The 19,763-nt window shown below is 37.4% G+C and overlaps 1 protein-coding gene across 1 annotated transcript in view; it reads left to right on the plus strand.

The window, feature by feature from the left end:
• MAP3K4 (mitogen-activated protein kinase kinase kinase 4) overlaps positions 1-19,763 on the plus strand; it is a 62,791-nt gene that overhangs the window by 29,087 nt on the left and 13,941 nt on the right. Inside the window, exons 10-19 of the mRNA XM_066546677.1 lie at positions 390-656; positions 2,472-2,621; positions 3,608-3,769; positions 6,191-6,324; positions 7,919-7,997; positions 9,917-9,995; positions 12,190-12,286; positions 13,185-13,301; positions 17,058-17,158; positions 18,243-18,323. Of these exons, the coding sequence (XP_066402774.1) occupies positions 390-656; positions 2,472-2,621; positions 3,608-3,769; positions 6,191-6,324; positions 7,919-7,997; positions 9,917-9,995; positions 12,190-12,286; positions 13,185-13,301; positions 17,058-17,158; positions 18,243-18,323 (1,267 nt within the window). The remainder of the gene's footprint in view (positions 1-389; positions 657-2,471; positions 2,622-3,607; positions 3,770-6,190; positions 6,325-7,918; positions 7,998-9,916; positions 9,996-12,189; positions 12,287-13,184; positions 13,302-17,057; positions 17,159-18,242; positions 18,324-19,763) is intronic.

Raw genomic sequence — 19,763 nt, forward strand, 5'->3', positions numbered from 1 at the left:
TTTTAAAATATGTATATATATATGTTATACTCTACATATGTATTTTATACATACTATATATGTATGCATATGTGTATATGCATACATATATAGTATATATGTGAAACTGGACTTCTTTTGTTACAAAATTCATTTAGGAGAATATGTAGAAGGATTAGCTTGAAATACACAGAAAGAAATGGCTGAAAATGATGATCCATTGAATTTTAAACAGATAATTTATAATGTATATTGACTTTCAGTGCAAAACTAGCTGAACGTATCATTTTAGTATGTATGTTGTACAGCCTTTAGGATGGAGATTCTTCCTGTTGCTCAAATGATAGTACCTATTTTATTTGCCATAAAGACAATGAGATTCACTCACTCAGTGTATTTCTTATCTGCAGGTACAAATTCCCGGACTGGAGAGTTTACAAGTGTTCGTACCAGGCAGTATTGCAGGGGAAAAGGCTGTGATTCTGCAGCTCCTCAATGCAGCTGCTGGGAAGGATTGCTCCAAGGATTCAGATGAGCTTACATATGAGGCCTACTTGCTGATGACCAAACACAGTGACAAAGACCATGAATTAGATGACAGCTGGAGTGCATGGGAGGGTCAGCCAGTCAAAGTAGTGCCACAGGTAGAAACTGTTGATACGCTGCGCACCATGCAGGTGGGTGTGGTCTTATTCCCCCACTCTTTGTTACCTCTACACCTCTATGAATGCTTATTCTGTCAGATTAACTGGAGTGATTCAAGTGAAGCATATGTCCTTTTATAGGTAATAGAAAGTTAAATTCAGGAATGAGTTTGATTCTTTGTTGTGTTAAATGCAAATATTAAATGGATTGTAGCATTTCCTGACAGGATTGGTCTCTACAAATGTGCCTTTTTCAGAGTTGTACTTGTATAATAGTACAAAAAAAAATAGAGATACTTTTAATGTCTAGTTGGGTGTTCAGCAGTGTGGATAAGACTTGAAAACAGAACATTAAGAATTAATCAGTCTCCAAGAACATGTGATGGTTGTGAACTTTCCACACACTGAGGCATGAAACCAATTGCTCTTGATCTTGGATGAATTGTGACATTTAATGTTAAATTTCTCTGGAAGTTACTGGATGTTGGACAGTTCTGCAGGAAGAAATGTTTCCAGTCATACTTTGCTTCTTCCCAAGCCAGCAGGGTTTCCCTGCCAGCAGTTCTGCTGCACTCTGACTGAGCCAGCTCCCTTCCCCTTGTGTTCTCATGTCCTTAATGTTAAGCTGTATGAATTTTCCTTTTGGTATGTCATGCAGTTCCTTGGATTCCTACCATAAATGGGCTGTACTGTCCAAGAAGAGAGTGACTTTCCATGTCACTGTGCCTGACCTTTGGCATCCAGAGGGTTCTGGCAATTACAGGCAGTTAAAAAATCACTCCTCTACATACTGCTGCTTTTAATGTGCAAACATATTGTTTCTTGTTTGCCTGTTGTTCCAGTTGAACAATAAAAAAACAGCCTTTGATTAAGTGCTTAGAAGTTCTTCGGACTTCTATCAAAGTTATTATTTCATTCAGAAAATGAAAATAGCAATAGATGAAAATTGGTTTGCTTTCTTCCATATGTAAGTGTACATAAAACACTGTGTGTGTGTGTTTATATGTCTGTAACACTTACTAGGCTTTTTTAAATCCAGGGTTGAAAGATTAGGAAATAAAAAGTCCTTCAGAAAGATTCTGTCTTAAAAAAATGCATTTTGATTGCAAAGTAGAGAAAATGTAAGGTGTAAAGTACTCATCAAATGAAAGAATCTCATCAACACTTAAAGAATTTTGAGCATGAAAATATTCTTGGGGGAGGAGATATTGAAAGTCAGGATGAAGTAGGTCTTGTTTTGTGAGTAACTTGTTGCAGGTGCATTGTCTGTAGTTTGAAATCAGCAGAACTTAGTATGGCAGCACCATTATGTGACTGTATGCTGTTACAGACTTGTGTGATATCAGAGCTCTGATTTCCAAAACATACCATGTAATTTTCAAATTTTGAGCAAATATGGCATGTTAAATCTTTGTCTTTCCCTATTCATTAGTGGGCTTTTGTCCTGAAGTATGCTGTGTTTCTGTGTTTCTTGGATAAAACCTCTGTTTATGTTATAGTTGTTATTTCCATCTGCTTTAAGAAAATACTATTATTTTTGCTTAGCTGTTGCTTTTTTTTTTTGTGTATAGCTAATCTGAAGATAATTTAATGCAGTGTTTCCCATATTTTCCTGAAGTGAATAGGACCATATTCCCCATGAAAACTTGCTATGGCATTTACCCTAATAGAACTCTGCCTATTGCCAGCATCAAGCTTTTCTGTGTGAATTTAGATTTTAACGAATAGTGACTAGAGGTCTTTCATATATTAGAATTTAAAAAATAACTGACTGGAAACTGGTGATATTGGATATATTTTTACAGAGAGGATTTTCTTTACAAGAAGTAGTGGTGTCTTGTATTCCAGGTTGATAACCTCCTCCTTGTAGTCATTCAGTCTGCCCACCTTGTGAGTCAGAGAAAAGCTTTTCAGCAGTCTATTGAAGGGCTCATATCTCTGCACCAGGAACAGACATCCAGCCAACCAATCATTGCCAAAGCTCTACAGCAGCTAAAGGTAAGCAGGTTTGGAAATTATGTATCAAAACTGATGGTGCTTTGCTTGCTGATAAGTAAAAAAGTGGAAGAAGATTAGATTGCAAAGCTCATGGCATAAAGCTCAAGTTATGTGGCAGTTCTCTATGGACTTTACTTTCAGTACAATTACCACTCTGTTTTTGCAAAAGACTTGTGAGTGTGTTTTTGAGCTATATTGGTGTAATGATTTCTGCATTGAGTAATTGGGAAACAAGTCCATAATGCAGATGAAATACCATAGCAACAGAGTGGCAGCAATATTGAATTGAAAGAAAGTATATGATTTTCTAAAACCAAGTTCTATCAAAATCAATGATCTGCAACAGACAGCTTTTCTTCCTATATTTGAAAATGCAAAAGTGGGTAGTCTCTCTGTTTGTTTTCTTTTGGATTTGGTGTGGGTTTTTAAATCTTTCTTTGCCCGTTTTGTGGGTGTGGTATGGTTTTTTGTTTGTTTGTTTGTTTTGCTTTTGTTTGATGAGTGTTTTCTTTGTTGGGTTTGGTTTGTTTGTTTGTTTATTGAGCTCTAAGTGGCAGTATCAAATCCCTGCATTCAATAGAGGCTGTGTCCAGATACCAAGGTGAAAATAGAACCAAAGGCTTGATCATGCTGTAGATAGTAGAACTCATTTTCTCCATTCTTGTCTGTCTGGTTTTGGTTGGATGTTTTTGTTTGTTTTGTGGTTTTTTTGTTGGTTCCCTGCTCACTCTTTTGCTGTCTTTGTTTTTAAAGTTAATCACATGCAAGCAAACTTTATTATAATACTTGAGTTAATTACAGGACTTGCTTCATGCAACTGCTGGAAAATGTTTGTTTTTTCAAGACTGAATGAATTTTTGTGGCATTGTAGTACCTTTTCATTTAAAATAATGTAATTGTTAGATTCATGTTTTCCTTATATTCTATGATTGACAAGACTAAGTAATATTTTGCTGCCCTCCCCATCCCTTTTTGTTGTTACTCAGAATGATGCATTACAGCTATGCAATAAGATAAGCAGTGCTATTGATAGAGTTGATCACATGTTCACATCTGAGTTTGATGCTGAAGTTGATGAATCTGAATCTGCCACTTTGCAGCAATACTACCGGGAAGCCATGATTCAGGGTTATAATTTTGGGTTTGAGGTAAGGAAACAAAAAACAATTGAATTTTCTGGTTTTGCATTGATGCAAATAAGATAACTAATAACTGTGGAAATAAAAGAATTTATGGAACTATTTAATTATTTAGGTTGGAAAAGACCTTTAGCATAATCAATTCCAACTGTTAACTCATCCCCACCAGGTCTGCTACTGAACTATGTCTACATCTACACATCTTTTAAATAACTCCAGGGATGGGGACTCAACCACTTCTGTGGCCTGTTCTAATGCCTAACCACTCTACCAGTGAAGAAATTGTTCCTAATATCCAGTCTAAACCTCCCCTCAATTTAAGGCTGTTTTCTATTGTTCTAACACTTTTTACTTGGGAGAAGAGACTGACACCTACCTATAGCCTCCTTTCAGGTAGTTGTAGAAAATAATAAGGTTCCACCTGAGCTTCCTTTTCTCCAGGCTAAAACAACCCCCCAGCTCCCTGAGCTGCTCCTCACAAGACTTGAGCTCCAGCTTTGTTGTGCTTCCCTGGCCTTGCTCCAACACCTCACTGTGTTTCTTGTCGTGAAGGGCCCAACTCAGTATTTGAGGTGCCACCTCAGCAGTGCCCAGTACCATCACTGCCCCACTCCTGCTGGCCACACTATTGCTGATGCAGGCCAGGATGCCATTGGCCTTCTTGGCCCCCTGGGCACACTCTGGGACATGTCCAGCCAGTTGTCAGCCAGCACCCTCAAGTCTTTTTTCCCCAGGCAACTTTGCAGTCACTCTTCCCCCAGCTTGTAGTGCTACGTGGGATTGTTGTGACTCAAGTGCAGGACCTGGCATTTGGCCATGTTGAACCTCATCCCATTGGCTTTGGTCCAGCAATCCAGCCTGTCCAGGTTCCTCTGCAGGGCCTTCGTGCCCTCCAGCAGATCAACACTCCCACTCGACTTGGTGTCATCTGTGAATTGACTGAGGGTGCCCTTGATCCCCTGGTCCAGATCCTGATAAAGACATAAAACAGGACTGGCTCCAAAATTAAGTCCTGGGAAGCCCCAGTAGTGACCACTGCCAGAAGGGTGTAGCACCGTCCTTAGGCCTGGCAATCCTGCCAGTTTTACACAGCAAACAGTGAACCTCTGTCCAGACCGCGAGCAGACGGCTTCTGTGGAAGAATGCTGAGGAAAACAATGTCAAAAGCTTTACTAAAATATGGGTAGATGACATCCACAACCTTTCCCAGATCCACTAAGTGGCTCACATTCTCATACAATGAGGTCAGGTCAGTCAAGTAGAACCTGCTTTTCACAAACCCCTGCTGGCTAGTCCTAATCTCCTGGTTGTCCTGCACTAGATGATCCATAACTTTCTGACTGACAGGTCTGTTGTTTTCTGGATCCTCCTTGCAGTCCTTCATGTAGATGGGCCTCACATTTGGTAATTTCTATTGACTTCCCAGTTTTAGCAGGATATCATAAAAAGTGTTGCCTCAGCAATTTTACTTGAGAATAATTAAAAAGCAACAGATGAATCTGATTGCTGTTAAATTAGCAATGCCTGGAAATCTGAAAAGCTTCTAAGAACTTGATGATTTCAGGTATAGTCTTGTAAGCTCTGCTGCTTGGCAGCATTTTAGATGATACCGGAATCATTAAGGTTGGAAAAGACCTCCAAGATCAAGTCCAACCTTCAAGTGTGAGTGCCACTCAAGTGAGTGCCATGCTCACTAAACCATATCACAAAGAGCTATATTTTTATAGTACTTCCAAGGATGGTCACTCCACCACCCTGTGGTTTAACTTAACCTTCTCACTGTTTTTCAGCCTAGAATAGCATAATACTGTAACATGAGACATTTCTTCAGAGTTTGTGATGGTTCTTTGATGCAGTACAAGCTTTTGAGTGCTTGCATTAGAGTGCAGGCATTCAAAATGTTGTATTCAGATGTTTTAACTGTTTTGCTATTTGATTCCTCTGGGCTTTGTAAAATTTTTTAAAGATTGTGTCATATCCTAATGTACTTCTAGGATAGTCTTATAAGATATAGCTGGTATTTGTTTGATTTTTAAATGCTCATAGATAACTTTTTTATCCCCTAATGTTACTGCAATGTAACTGAAAATAAACACTACTTTGCAGTTCAATCTCTGGTTACAGAACCAAGTGTTTTTGTAGGATGTTTCTTCACTGTTAAACTTCACACTGTTAAACATCAGCGTGTGCCTGATGCCCACAGAAGAACACAGTGTGGCTCAGTACTGCCTCTCACTGTATCATATTTTGTATTATACTTTTCTTGATTAATTTTTTGTCTATAAGTAGGCAACTGCTTGCATAAAATAATTTTGTCTAAGAATAGGATGTGACTGTTACCATACTGTAGAGTTTCATTAGCTTGCAAATACTCCACTGGATATTGTTGTTCTTATTAATATGTGGAAAGTAATCTTCAGTTTCTTACAGTACCATAAAGAAGTTGTTCGTCTGATGTCTGGAGAATTCAGGCAGAAAATTGGAGACAAATATATCAACTTTGCCAGAAAATGGATGAATTATGTGCTAACAAAATGTGAGAGTGGCCGAGGCACTCGACCCAGGTAACAGCCAACTTGTTACTGCTGTGGTAGTTGTTGGTAGAGCTGAAGGGTTGGGCTCAAAAAATTGGGGTAAATGAAGTGACATCTGGCTGGTGGCCAGTCACTAGAGTGTTCTCAGGGCTCAGTTTTAGGGCCAGTTTTTTCAATGTTTTTATCAGTGACCTAGATACAGGAGTTGTGTACATACTAAATAAGTTTGCCATACTAAATTAGGAGAAGACATTAATTCCCTCAAGGGCACAGAGATTGCACAGAGAGAACTTGGTAGATTATGAGGGCTGCACAATAACGAACCTTATGAAATTTAACAAGGGCAAGTGCCAGATTTTGCACCTGGGGTGCTGTAACTCTGTGTATCCATATAGATCAGAGGCCAAGAGATTGGAGTGCAGCCATTCAGAAAGGGACCTCGGGGTTCTTGTTGATTGTAAGCTTTGAGTCAGCGATGTGCCCAGGTGGTGAAAGGGGCCAACTGTATCCTGGGGTGCCTTAGGCACAACAGATCTAATCAGCTGGATGGAGTGATTGTACCACTGTGTTTGGCATTGGTGCAGCCTCACCTCGAGTACTCTGGGCACTTTTGGGCTCCATAATCTAAGAAGGACATAAAAATATTGCAGCAGGAAGGGCAGTGAAGATGGTGAAAGGACTAAAGGACAAGATGTAATGAGGAGTAATTAAGGATGCTAGGCTAAGGGTAAGGGAAGAGGAAAATGAGTTGCTATATGCAACTTCTTTATGTCTTCTCTGTGGTGACTATTCAAGAGAAAATAGCTTAAAAATGGCTTAAAACCTGCATTTGGGGAGTTTCAGATTGCTATTAGGAAAAGGTTCTTCACTCAGAGGTGGTCAAATGCTGGGAAAACCTCCCCAGAGAAATGGTCATGGCTCCACGACTGCTGGTGTTCAAGAACCATTTGGACTGTGCTCTTAAATTCTGTGTTGCCCTTTGTGGAGTCAGAAGGTCAATTCTCATGATCTGTGTGTGCCTCTTCCAACTTAGGATATCCTGTGATTCTGTTTGTGTTTTGTAGGTTGCAGCTGCTAGTTCAAGTAGGTCAAAGAGGGAGGCAGTGGGGGACAGCAGGTGGCTGAGGACACAACTCATTCCAGCCAAGTTAATTACTTTACTTTGCCAGTCTAGGCCATGAAACCACTGATGCCCAGTCATTACTAATCATATAGCCATGAAATCTTTAGTATCCCTTCAGTCTTGTATCAGAAAGGAGACTTCAGGCAGGGTTTGCAGTGGTTTGGCTTGTTGCTCTGAAACAAATGATGGTTGAGTTGATGATACTGTTTGGAAGATAGCATGTTATGGGTGTAGATACATAGCATGGTCTGCTCACCTTATTTGGCAGTGTCCTTGCTAAAATCAGTCTTTGTCCCAACAGAACTGGATAAAAGGTAACATTTTTACCTTTTATATATTAAACGTAATTTCTATATTAGTCTGTTTTTAAATGAGGATTTTATCATATTTTGCAGAGGAGAAATAATTAACTGTTATTTGCTGTTCTTGGATGTAATTGAAACTCTTAATGATGGCTTTGGCCAAAGACTATTTCATTTTCTGTCTTTTTCTTTTACATAGATGGGCAACTCAAGGTTTTGATTTTCTTCAAGCCATTGAGCCAGCATTTATTTCAGCTCTCCCAGAAGATGACTTCTTGGTATGGATAAGTTTTTCTGCTGGTGTTTATTTGTAAATGCTTGTGAAGCTATCAGTATATGTTTTGCATGGATACTTTTTATAAAACAACATCTGAACACAGATGCAGTTCTGAAACAATTGCTGTTGTATATCACTGTTGATGCTGCTATCTCTCCTGCTTGTTAGATTCTGAAAAGAGTGGATTTGTGACCATTGCCACTAATGGTTTCAGTTTGCTGACAAGTTGCTAGTACTGTCTTGGGAGGCCACCTTATCTTGGATCTTGAATAGTTGTCAGCAGCTTTCTACAGAGATTTATAGTTGTGATAATCAATTTCTAAATTCAAGCTTCTGAGGCTAACACCCAAGTTCATCAAAGGATATGGATACAAAATCCCTGTCATTTAAAGATTTTTTAATTTCCAGGTAGTTCCAACATGAAACAGATTTTAGAGCATCTTTCTTTTTTTTATTATGAAAAAACCACTAGATTAGAGCTGGCTTTTTTATCTACTCTGCTTTTCTCCTTTTCCTGTTCTGAGAACTTATTTCTCATCTTGGTAAATTACTACAGAGAAGTGAAAGCACAGTTGCCACAAAATATTAGAATGCGAGTGTTAGCATTGATTTTTACTTATTTCAAGATATGTTATGAAATGCCAACCACATTAATCTTGCATAATCCAGAAAATATATAATTTAGTCTTTTTTTTCCACAAGTATTTTTATCAGGAGCTCTCTAGTAAATTATGTGTTAGTCCTGCATTTGTGTTGTTGGGAAAGGCTTGTCTGCCTTAATGACAGAGTTAAGCTGGTATTTGGAATATACTGATAATTTAGCTATAGGAAGTAGCCCCTTAAATTCTTCTGCTTTGACAGAGTTTCTGAAAGAGACTTTGAGGAAGTAAGACGGAAAGAAAGTGGGGAGCCCAAAACCTTAAGTTTTTTTCAACTTTTTTTCTTTTTTCAACTTTTTTCTTTCTTAAACTGGATTTCAGTTTTGGAGATCATCACTTGAAGCCACTTTGATTAATCTGTATAGCACAGGTCACAATATTTTACCTAGAAATGGCAATGTCAATCCTAATCTCTCAGATACTACATCATGCCATGGAAGAATGATGGTCTATATTTAGAGCTCTATATTTCAAGATAAAATTCTAGCTCAGTCTGCATTGGTAAAATATGCCAGTCTCAAGCTCAATACTTCTTTAGTTTTATAATTCTCTTCTTTCTTAGTCCTTGAAGTTCCTGGTCTTCACTAAGTTTTTGAATTTCTGGAACAAATTGAACCGCAGGAAGATTTGAAAACTTGTCCAGGATTACATACTCATTTAATAGTACACCTAATAATTTGTCTCAGATTGTCTGAGGCCCAGTTCAGTGATTTTAACTTTTAAAATTTCTTTCATAAAAGTTTTGATAACTTCATGGGTAGATAAGGAAAGCATTTCTTTTAATATGCAGAGCTTTATATTTTTTGTTTTAATAGAATTTCATCTTGAGATTCAGGCCATCATATTCTCACTCAATTATTTTAGGTTTTTTCTTGGGATGTGGAGGGTAAGAGCAGAAAAGGTTGTTACAATTTTTCCAGGAAATGTGATTTTAGTTATATTAACAATGAACGTTAAGTTCCAATACCTTTATATTTTGAAATATTCTTTATGGTATGCTACTGTTCAGTTCTTACAGTTATGTAATTTTGACAAGGACAAAAGACAAGAGAAAGCCAAGACTTCTAGCTTTAAAAAATCAGTTAAGTCAAAATGCTAATGTGGATCCAGAAGTTTAATATAATAGGTAGAGTATTGGGGTACTTACTGACAGATTGCATACACACTTGAAAAATGTAATTTTGTTACTGTGAGCTTTGTCATATGACCATCAACTTTCTTGTAACAAAGCATCACAACTTTTTATGTTTGTCTTTCCTAGAGTTTACAAGCTCTGATGAATGAGTGCATTGGCCATGTTATTGGAAAACCTCACAGTCCTGTTACAGGTTTGTACCTTGGTAAGGCAGAAGTTACTGGCATTTGTTCTGGAGCTTTGCTGCTGCTGTTACAGAATTTTGATTGTAAAGTGCTTTTAAAATGCGAGAAATACCAATAAAAGTATTTTCAATCTATTTGTGATTGTTGATGTGAAACCATTATTCCCTGATAAAGTGTAAATATGTGGTAGTTTTACCCAAGAAATTTCAAAGCTTTACAAATGTATTTTATCTCATTTTATCCTTCCTGTGAAGTCCTGCAAATCTTATAGGAAAGGGCTGTGTTGTTTAAAGCTTGGGTAAAGAAGTGATTTTAACTTTAAGAAGGCAGTTACAGCTCCCTCTCCCAGACTTTCATTGTGGCACTGCAGCTATTTACACTTTGGCACTACACATGTTTTTGCTTCTAATGGATTTTATATTATCAAGTGCACATGATATACATTATACATGGGAGCTGTGCAAAACAGTTCTCTGCTATAAAATATGGCATAATGTAAAATACATTTTTATAGATATGCGTTGATATCATTAGAGTGAAATCAACATATTTGATGATGCATCTTGAGAAAATAATGTTTTGCCTGCTGTGTGTGCCTTTTACTCATTTCTTTCTCAGCACTATTTCTGTCTTTCTCCTCTCAACTCCATTGACTCATTTACTTTTCAAAATACTTTGTCATCTTTTTTATCTTTCTCCTGGTGCCCACGTCTTGGGTGGGTTTGATGATAGAAGACATGAGGGGAGGGTAATCTGCCCCCAGCAGAGGAGGTTTTCCAGTTTTTCAGGAAAGCTTGTTTTGATAACATTTTGATGAGAAAGTCTTATAGCTGACAAACCCTTTGCAGTGAAAGTCAGTCAAAAAAGCATAGTCTAAAATCAAATTTAGCTAAATTCTGTACAGTGATTTAAAACCTGTATATTCACATTCAGTACTGCTGTTGAGAGGGAGGCCTGTTTTAGGTAGATCACCAGCATGATGATCCCAAATTATAAATGTTACTCTTATAAATGTTACTGCAGATCACACAAACTAAATTGCTTGACAGCTTTTGTCTCAGAGGCATGGGGAGGAGGTGACACAGATAAGTGGTGCAGACTTCAACGGCAGTCTGAAACTTTAATACATGTGAAATTTAACATAGACTGTATCCTGGCTGCAGATACTGCAGATACCCACTCCTATCTCCTGATTAGAAGAAAAAGAAGACTTCCTAGTTACATTTGCATACCACTTTGAAGGACTTAAACCTACTGTGGTCTTTACTCCTTTTCCCAAAAGCTGAGAATCCAGTTGTGTTCATGCTGCTGCCTCTAGACACATAGCTGTGTGTCTCCTGATGTTTTATCCTGTCTTTTTGCTTTGTGAAACAGCTGATGTCTACCTGGCTGGGGCAGGAGCTGCCTTCTGGGTCTCCTGCTAGTGTGTTTGCCAGTTACAGCAGGACAACCAACATCTGGCCCTGCCATCTTTTGCTTGCCCTAGTAGTGCAAACAAGGCAGAAATGTAGCTCCCTGAGAGGAACGTAGCCTGGTAGAAAGTACTGACTCATGGTTTGGTGGGCAACCAGCTGTCTTGAGATGTGACTGCCACAGTGTTTTTCTTATTATTTAAGGAGGAGTTGGGGGCAGATGATGCAGACTGCTTTTGGAGGCACTGAATTAGTTAGTCATAAAAATAGTGACTACCCATTTGGGTTTTGTCCTGTCCATTTGTACCACTTCCTTGGGGCAGACTGTCGTAGGGGCATTAGTTTGGATAGAACTGTCATATGTGGGTTTTTTTCCACAGCCTAATTTGCTTTCTGTTATTGTCTGAGAAAGCTTAATTCTTATGGAAAGGAACATAATATTGCTGTTTGTTAATTATTATTTGGTTAATATTTATTTTGCAATAAGATTAATTTGTGAAGTAGAAGCAATGAAGTTTTTATGAAGTATGTACACGTTTTCTAATTGCTAGTTTTTGACTATCTGTAGAATTTTCATTATTTTATGGATGAGTTAAGTTATACAAAAATATTAAAAGTATTAATACATACGATTGATTTATTCAAACTTGGAATAATATGTATTTTTATTAAAGGATAAAATACGTGCCAGTTCACACTTAACTCTGTATATAGGAATTTGTTTTAATATTATGTCTTGAAATGCCCCTTAAGAGAGTTTTTCTGACATCTGAGTAAATGTGATCTGTTTTTATGTTTGCAGCTGTTCATCGAAACAGTCCCCGTCCTGTAAAAGTGCCTCGGTGCCATAGTGATCCACCAAATCCTCATCTCATCATCCCCACACCTGAAGGCTTCAGGTATTGAGCATTAGTACAGCATTTTAAACTATTTTATCCTTTTTTTGGCTATGCTGAATGTCAGTAAGTGGAATACCTTTTCCTTCCCTTTGGGGGCAAAGCAGATAGAAAAAATTAGCATGTATGTGATCGAGAATTTATTGATGTGCTTTTAAGGACAATACAAATTTCCTTTTCTTGATGCTTGGCCACCCCCCCTTTCTGTTGGTGCATGGGTTCTCACTTTGAAGTCATTCTTATCCCCTTTATCTTTCCTGAAACCAATGTTTCAATGTAAAAAGCTTTAATTCAGTGAAAACTGCTCATTAACAAGACTTTTATTTCCTTCCACACTTTGAATGCCTGCTGAAGTTCCTGTGGCAGTGCTTTCTGGAATTTACATACATGGAACATAAAAATGTAACATTCTGAGATATGGTGGCATTTCTGCATCATTACCAACCTACTATGGATAAGCTTAAAACAGTGGATCTTTTCTCCTGCCTTTGAAAGAGTTGACATGAGAATTATTGCAAAAATAGTATTAAAAAATGTCGAAATAAACGTTGCCATGCATAATTTTACACAGAGGGCCCTTTTTTCCAAGAATATGATGACAGTGAGAAACTCTACAACTGACTTTTTTTTCAGTTTTCAGAAGCCACTTAGCTTTGGCAGAAACTAGTAGTATTCTAAAGATTAGAAGATTTTTATTTTGAGTATTATTATTATTGTATACATTAGCAGCTACAATCTTCTGAGACCCAGAGCTATTCCACATAAAAATCTTTATGTAATTGAAAATCTTCTGAAATCAGGCATCATTATACGCACTTCAATATTTTGTTTCTAAAACAAACTTTCAACTCCATACATTCATTTTTTTAACCGTTTCCTGAAGTTTTTCTTCTTGCCACAGCACGCGGAGCGTCCCTTGCGATGCGCGGAGCCATGGCAGTGTTGCTGTGAGTCGCCCCGCTCCCGTGGGCAGCGACTCAGCCCAGCCCAAAGCTCTCAGCAGTGCCAATGAGACCAGGTAGCTGTGCTCCGTGCCGTAGCACACTCATCCTCCCTGCATCACCCACATAACTGCTCCCACGTACATCCTAATAGATTGTTTGCACCTTCCCTCCATCGTCTCTTCCACTGGCTCCTTCATTCATGTTCCACTTGGGCAAAGTCACGTGTCTTAGAAATCGATGATGAGACCACTTTCAGATTCAAAAAGCCTGAACATGTGGTAGTTAAAGCATGCAGTTCTGATGTAGATTACAGATTTGCTCAGTAAAATGTCCTTGCAATGAACATATGCCAGTCAGCTCATTGGTATAACTGTAGTAAATAATTAGTACTGACAACTAACACTTAAAATCCTAGAATCGCTTCTACTAAGATAACTGCAAGATACAACTAAGGACAAGGATTTTCATTTTTTTCATGTTAGCTAGCAGTTTTGGTATTGTTATTGTCTGTCATATTTTGAATACAAGTATTTTGAAATACTGTCTAGTGGCAAATGTAAAATTCAACACATGAGAATTTTTAAAAATAATTTCTTGCTACTCCTTTGGCTTCATAGGGTGATGCAGATAAACTTGATATGAAAGAAACTATTCTTGCATCAGGATATGTAACAGAAATGACTTCTGTATCATCAAAAGAGACTTTTTTTTGACAGACCTACGTTAGTTTCATTCTTGTTTTTTGATGTTTCATTTGGCTGTTATAATTTCAGACTGTTGGTATTTCTTCTCATATTACAAGTCAGACCACTGACATATGTCCCAACTTCGTTTACCTTTTTTTTCCCCTGCACCCTTGACTGTGAAAAGCCTGCTCTTAACACAGTGGTTTGTCTTAGGGTTTAAAAATACGTTTTTAGATTCTTATTTCTACTGCAGGTTACTGAAAGTTCTTTGGGATAGAAATTCATATGAAAGGATACACACACCTGACTACATCACAAAGCTGGTAGAGAAAAAAAAGAGGTGATGAAGGAACAATAGATTGATGGTGATCAAACCAAACTTGGATATAACTTCATTATGAATTGTTTTGTAATAAATAATTTCTGGTTGTGAGCCAGCAGACCATCATAGTTTGATTTGTTATCAGATGCATGGCCCAAGCATGCATTAAGCTGTTAAGAGGGAAGTAAATTGCCGCTTTTTATATACAATCTTTTCTGTAAGATTTTTATTTTTATTGCAAGATGTGACTTGCACCTTTTACAGTAGCCTCCAGATGTATAGCTTATGAATCTAGGCCTTTTTCTGGTTGAAAATACATCTTGAAATTTTTGTCATTCAGACATAGACACTATTTATCCTTTATGCTTCTGTTTTAAGCCCCCTCAGAAAAAAGACAGAGTAGGCAGTAGTCTGCAGCATTGGAATAGCCCTTTCAAATAAGTAACATGGTAGAAAATATTCACTAAGAGGTTCTGGCAGCTTTATAAGCTGACAGTGGGAGAGAAAATTAGTGTTTTTCAAAGACTTGTATTTTTCTTAGAGTTCTCAGCTTTTTTTCTGAAACCATTTTTATGATGGTTGTTCATAAAATATCCCATAATCTTGTTTTTTTAATGCACTGTCTAGATTTTTAAGTAGTGTTTACTACCCTGTATGAGCTAGGAGTCATTTGAAGAAAAAATTTATGAAAGCAGAGACAGAGTTCTGAAGGCTGCTGGTTTTTTTTCAGGGTTCTGTTTATTGAGGAAAGCAAAATACTACAGTGTAATATATTTCTACAATTTTTTGTTTTGTTTTAGTATAGTTAAAAGAAAGTTACCAACTTTGATGCATTGTGGTCTTAATTATGAATTTCGTTTATTTGTGATCCAAATGAGAAATGGAATCTTTTAGATCAACAAAATGTTTTGTGGTTTGGCAAAGTGTGGAGTCCAGTGCTGAAATAGCACAAAGACAGATGCTTTGGACACTTTCCAGAGACTCTTTAGACATTTAAGACATGATTATAAGCATTAAATATCTATGAAAAGTTGAATGTAGGAACTTGGTAAATCAATTGTACTAGGCAGTGCATAGTGCACAAATGCCACCATAGTTCTAGTGAAGTTTTTTTTTAACAACAACAATCAAAAGAAAAAAAAAACCACTACAGTATAACTAGAAATTAAAATCCAAAGCACTAATACCTGGTTGTTTACATTGAGCTTTCTGGCATTTATACATTTATGCTAGGTTTATGTTTATAATCTTTATAGATGGTCAATTTTTGAGCTAACTGTGGTTATTATTCGTCATTTTGTTATTTATCCAGGGCTGGAGCCAAAAATTATCTAGCATTCTTCTCTTTTACTATAATTTTTGCCTAATAATATGCATACAGACTTTCTGGGTCAATGAAAGGTGTGGGTGCCTAGGATGGGCCTGAAATGGGGTTTAGGCACCTGCATTCAAAGCTGTGGTGCTTAGGCCTGTCCAGCTGCTGCTTCATTTTAGAGGTGATGTAGCTTTGCTTGTTTTTAAGCATTTCATGCATCAGGAGTCATTGCTGAGAACCACCTTAGCCTTCTTGCTTATTAAAACCTCAACTTCCTGAAGAATAATGAGGATTTTCACTAGTTTAGTTTCAGTTCCTGCTCAAATATCCTTACAATACAGTACTCCTTACAATATCTGGTTGGGCAGAAGAAGGAAGTGCAAAGCAAACAAACATTGTATGGAGAACATTTGCGTGGGAATAGGTTGTCTGTGGTTTTGACTTCTGTTCTCAAGGTTCTAGTGGTGTTTTTCTGTTATTTTTGGGGTTTTTTTTAAACTATTTTTAGGTAATACTCAGATACAATTTGGAAAGAACTGTAGGACTGGTAGTCCTCTCATAGGTGTGTGTGGATCTTGTCATGCAAAGTATCTTTCATCTTTTTGTAGTTGTTAGCTTTCAGTGAAGGATTTAAAAATGTTGCCCACTTTTCAGTAACATTTAGCTCTTACCTCTAACATACTATGTTTAAGGAGACATCAGTCACAATTCTTCCCTGTCAAGCTTTAAAAATTGAAGGGGAACCTTTTCTATAAAGGTGGAAAGACTTCCATAAAGAATTTACGGCTCTAAAATGAGTGCACTAATTGTTGTCTGAGGCTGGAGGAAGGTGGCTGAAGACCTAAGAATTTAAGTCTTAGTATTGTTTTCCTTCCTGTTCAGCCTTCTTGTTCATTTGGCTCTTACTCTGAGGCATCTGATTTTACTCTGTGCTGTTTGGAAGAACTGGGGCCTCTAAGCTATCAGGCTGCCACTGTCATTTAACAGTGTCCTTCCTGTCAGCCAGCTTCTGTTTCTTTCCATTGGTTCTGACTTAATGACTGTGGACTATGACTGTATTTGCAGTGCACGAGGCACATATGAATCAGTTACTACATTCATCTGATGATGTGGCTCACATTATCACCCAGCTGAATCACTTCTGATTGTATATCCAACCCTGGCACAAGCTGCATCCTGCAGCAGCTGTTCTTAGTAGTAGGTTACAAGTCATGAAAATGGATTCTGTTGCTACAGACAAGAAACAGTTTGAAGTTTATGCTTTAGAAGCTTAGGGCTTTTTCATAGAGCAGCATAACTAAAATAATCTAAAAAGTCTTCTTTTGAGGGAAAAAGCATAGAGAGGGTTTTCTGTTTACCTTTCGGCATCAGTTTTCCTTTCACGTTGCTTTCATGGTTCATATCCTAGGCTTCAGAGGTTCTGTCTCTTAAAAACTGCAGTTAAATTAGCATTGCATTAAATGAACACTAATGACATGTTAATTAGTATGATGGCTCTTTTTAACAGGGGTTCCAGTGTCCCTGAAAATGATCGACTTGCTTCAATAGCAGCTGAGTTGCAGTTCAGATCCCTTAGTCGTCACTCCAGTCCCACTGAAGAGCGAGAAGGTGATTGTCACAGTAACAAATTGTGACCTAGATGTGCAGATGCTTTATGTCATTAACATATTTCTCTCTGTTCCCAGCTCTTACCCTTTCTAAAAATTTTTTTCACCTCATCGCATTCAGAAATCTTAGATTTTTAACTTGTGGGCTTATATAGTCAGAGGAAATCCTTTTGTTCTCGATATATCCATTATTCTCTTGCCATTCATATTGTTTCTGAATTGTATCTGAAGGGATTTCCTGGTGCTTTACGGAGTTCCAATGTTCAAAATGAAATTAGTAATATGATTTCTGAATTATATACCCCATTTGATAGTAAATTTCAAAACACTGTTAGTGAGGTTTGAACTGGATCCATCAGGACAGTGAAGTGTTTTCTGTCCAGTTCTTTATCCCTGCAGTATTACAGATACTTGCTGTTGTTTGAATCCAGGAAGAAGGGGCAGGATGTGTGACTAGATGTCCTGATCAGGGCTTCTCTGTCAGGTTTCCCCAGCCCCTGAATATGTGGTATTTATTGCAACAAGTACATTGAAAGATTGATTGTGCACATTGAAAGGAAGTACAAAATCTGAAGCAAAATAGAGTTGATATTGTGGTCATCCACACTGGATTTCATAGAGAGAAATGCCTTAAAAATTTATATTAAAAAGTGCAGGAGATTTTTTTCATCTTTGTTAGTTTTTAAGTAAATGTTGAAAATACTGTCTGCCTCATGCTTATTCCATTTTTTTAATATATATATGAAAAGGAAGGTGGCTTAGGTTGGAATGAATACAAATCTTATTCTAAGGAACCTTAGAAAATTGTTTTCCTACAGATATGTTGCATATTTGATTCTGAGTGCCCTGGCTTGAAGTGCTTCCCTAAGTTGTGGAAGGAGATCTCTGTTTCTATACAAATGAAATTCTGTTTTATAACTTGTTTTCTGAAGAGAAGTCAATTTTGATTTCAAGAGCATACATTGCTATACATGTAGGTTATTAGTCCTATATGTAGGACTAATTTTCAGCTTCTGATGAAAATAGTGGCATAATCTTTAATATGAGGTAAAGCTACTTCTGTGCTCACACTGTTATTTCTCTAGAGCCATTGTATCCAAAAGGAGATTCCAGTGGTTCATCCCGGCGGAGTTGGGAGCTCAGAACATTGATCAACCAGACCAAAGGTAGGTGTTTAGGAATCACTGTAATGCAATGTCTGTTAGACCAGTGCTGAACTGAAAGGTTGGATTTTGTTGTGGATTGTGAAGAGGTTTTCACAGCTTTATACATAGGAAGGAGAAAGAAAAAAACCCTGATTGCAGGTAGGGGATATTGCTAACAGAGTCACAAAGTAGGAGTAATTAAACTTTATAAAAGTTAATTATTTTCAGTTTCTGAAAGGTAGTACCAGTGTTCTACAGAATTGTGTTCATTTATTACTATATAGAAATTGCAGAAGTTTGCTGCCCCTATTCAGTGCCCAGTTATGACAGTAGAAAGCACTTCCTCACTTCCCAAGATCTCTCCCCAGTGTGGGATTTTCCTATTTTGAGTGTCTAATAGTGTGTGATCCCACACTGTTTCCTAAATTGAAGGCTATTGTGGGGCCCCTTCCTCTCTTACTACTGACTTTCATGAAACTGAAAGTAAGTTGATCACTTCAGACACTCCTGTACTGTATGGATCGATATGTGAAGCTTGTTTGCATATATTTATGTGGCAAACATAAATCTGAGAGTAGAACCCCAGGAAACATGAGAAAAACGTTTCTGTCATGTTGGAAACTGGTCTCCTTATGTGTCTTACACAGAACACAGGAAGAATTACAAATTCTGATTTTGAAATCTTGAAGTCAGAACATAAATACTGAATGATTTTCAGTTTGTCTAAACTAAAAAAGATGAATGAGGGAAAACTTGAAAATTTCTAGAAGATTGCTGTAATGGGAACTGGTTTTACTGTCCACTCTGAATAAGGCAAAGATTTTGATTTAAAGCTACAGTAAGGCATATTTAGTATAGAGGAACTAGTATTAACTATGGGTAGGGGAGTAGAATATATAGTTTGGGAGTATCATCTCCATCCTCTGGAGACTGCCAGGAACAGATTAGGCTACTGGTGTCAGCAGTGACAGATGTATCATTTCTGTGCTTTGCTAGGAGGGGATGAACTAACACTGCCCTGAGATCTCTTTGGTCTCACTCACTAGGGTGCTGTTTCATAATAAGACTTGAGAGCTGGAGTTTCTAATACATCTAAATCTTTGAAATAACAGATGCCATGGCTCTTTCAAGAAACCTCTCATATGTCTGAAGAACTTTACCTTACCTGTCCTTCTTTCCTTAGTGCTTTTATGACCCTAACATATTTCTGCTATCAGAGGTTAGTTACAGGTCAAATGCAAACAAGTGTGTTGCGTTTCATAAATGTGATTTCTTTGAATCAAGTAAGAGATGATTAGGAAAGTACAATTGTTCTCATTTTGCTTTAGTTTTGTATGTGATTCATAAGTGATAGTTTCATATGTGATTGTTAAAATGTCTTATTCTTTTCCTACATCTTAATTAGACTCACAAAATAGTGTTCTTTTAACTCTGGGTATTTCATGTGATATCAAAAGATAA

Source organism: Molothrus aeneus, chromosome 3 (assembly GCF_037042795.1).
Source record: "Molothrus aeneus isolate 106 chromosome 3, BPBGC_Maene_1.0, whole genome shotgun sequence".
Classification (NCBI taxonomy): Eukaryota; Metazoa; Chordata; class Aves; order Passeriformes; family Icteridae; genus Molothrus; species Molothrus aeneus.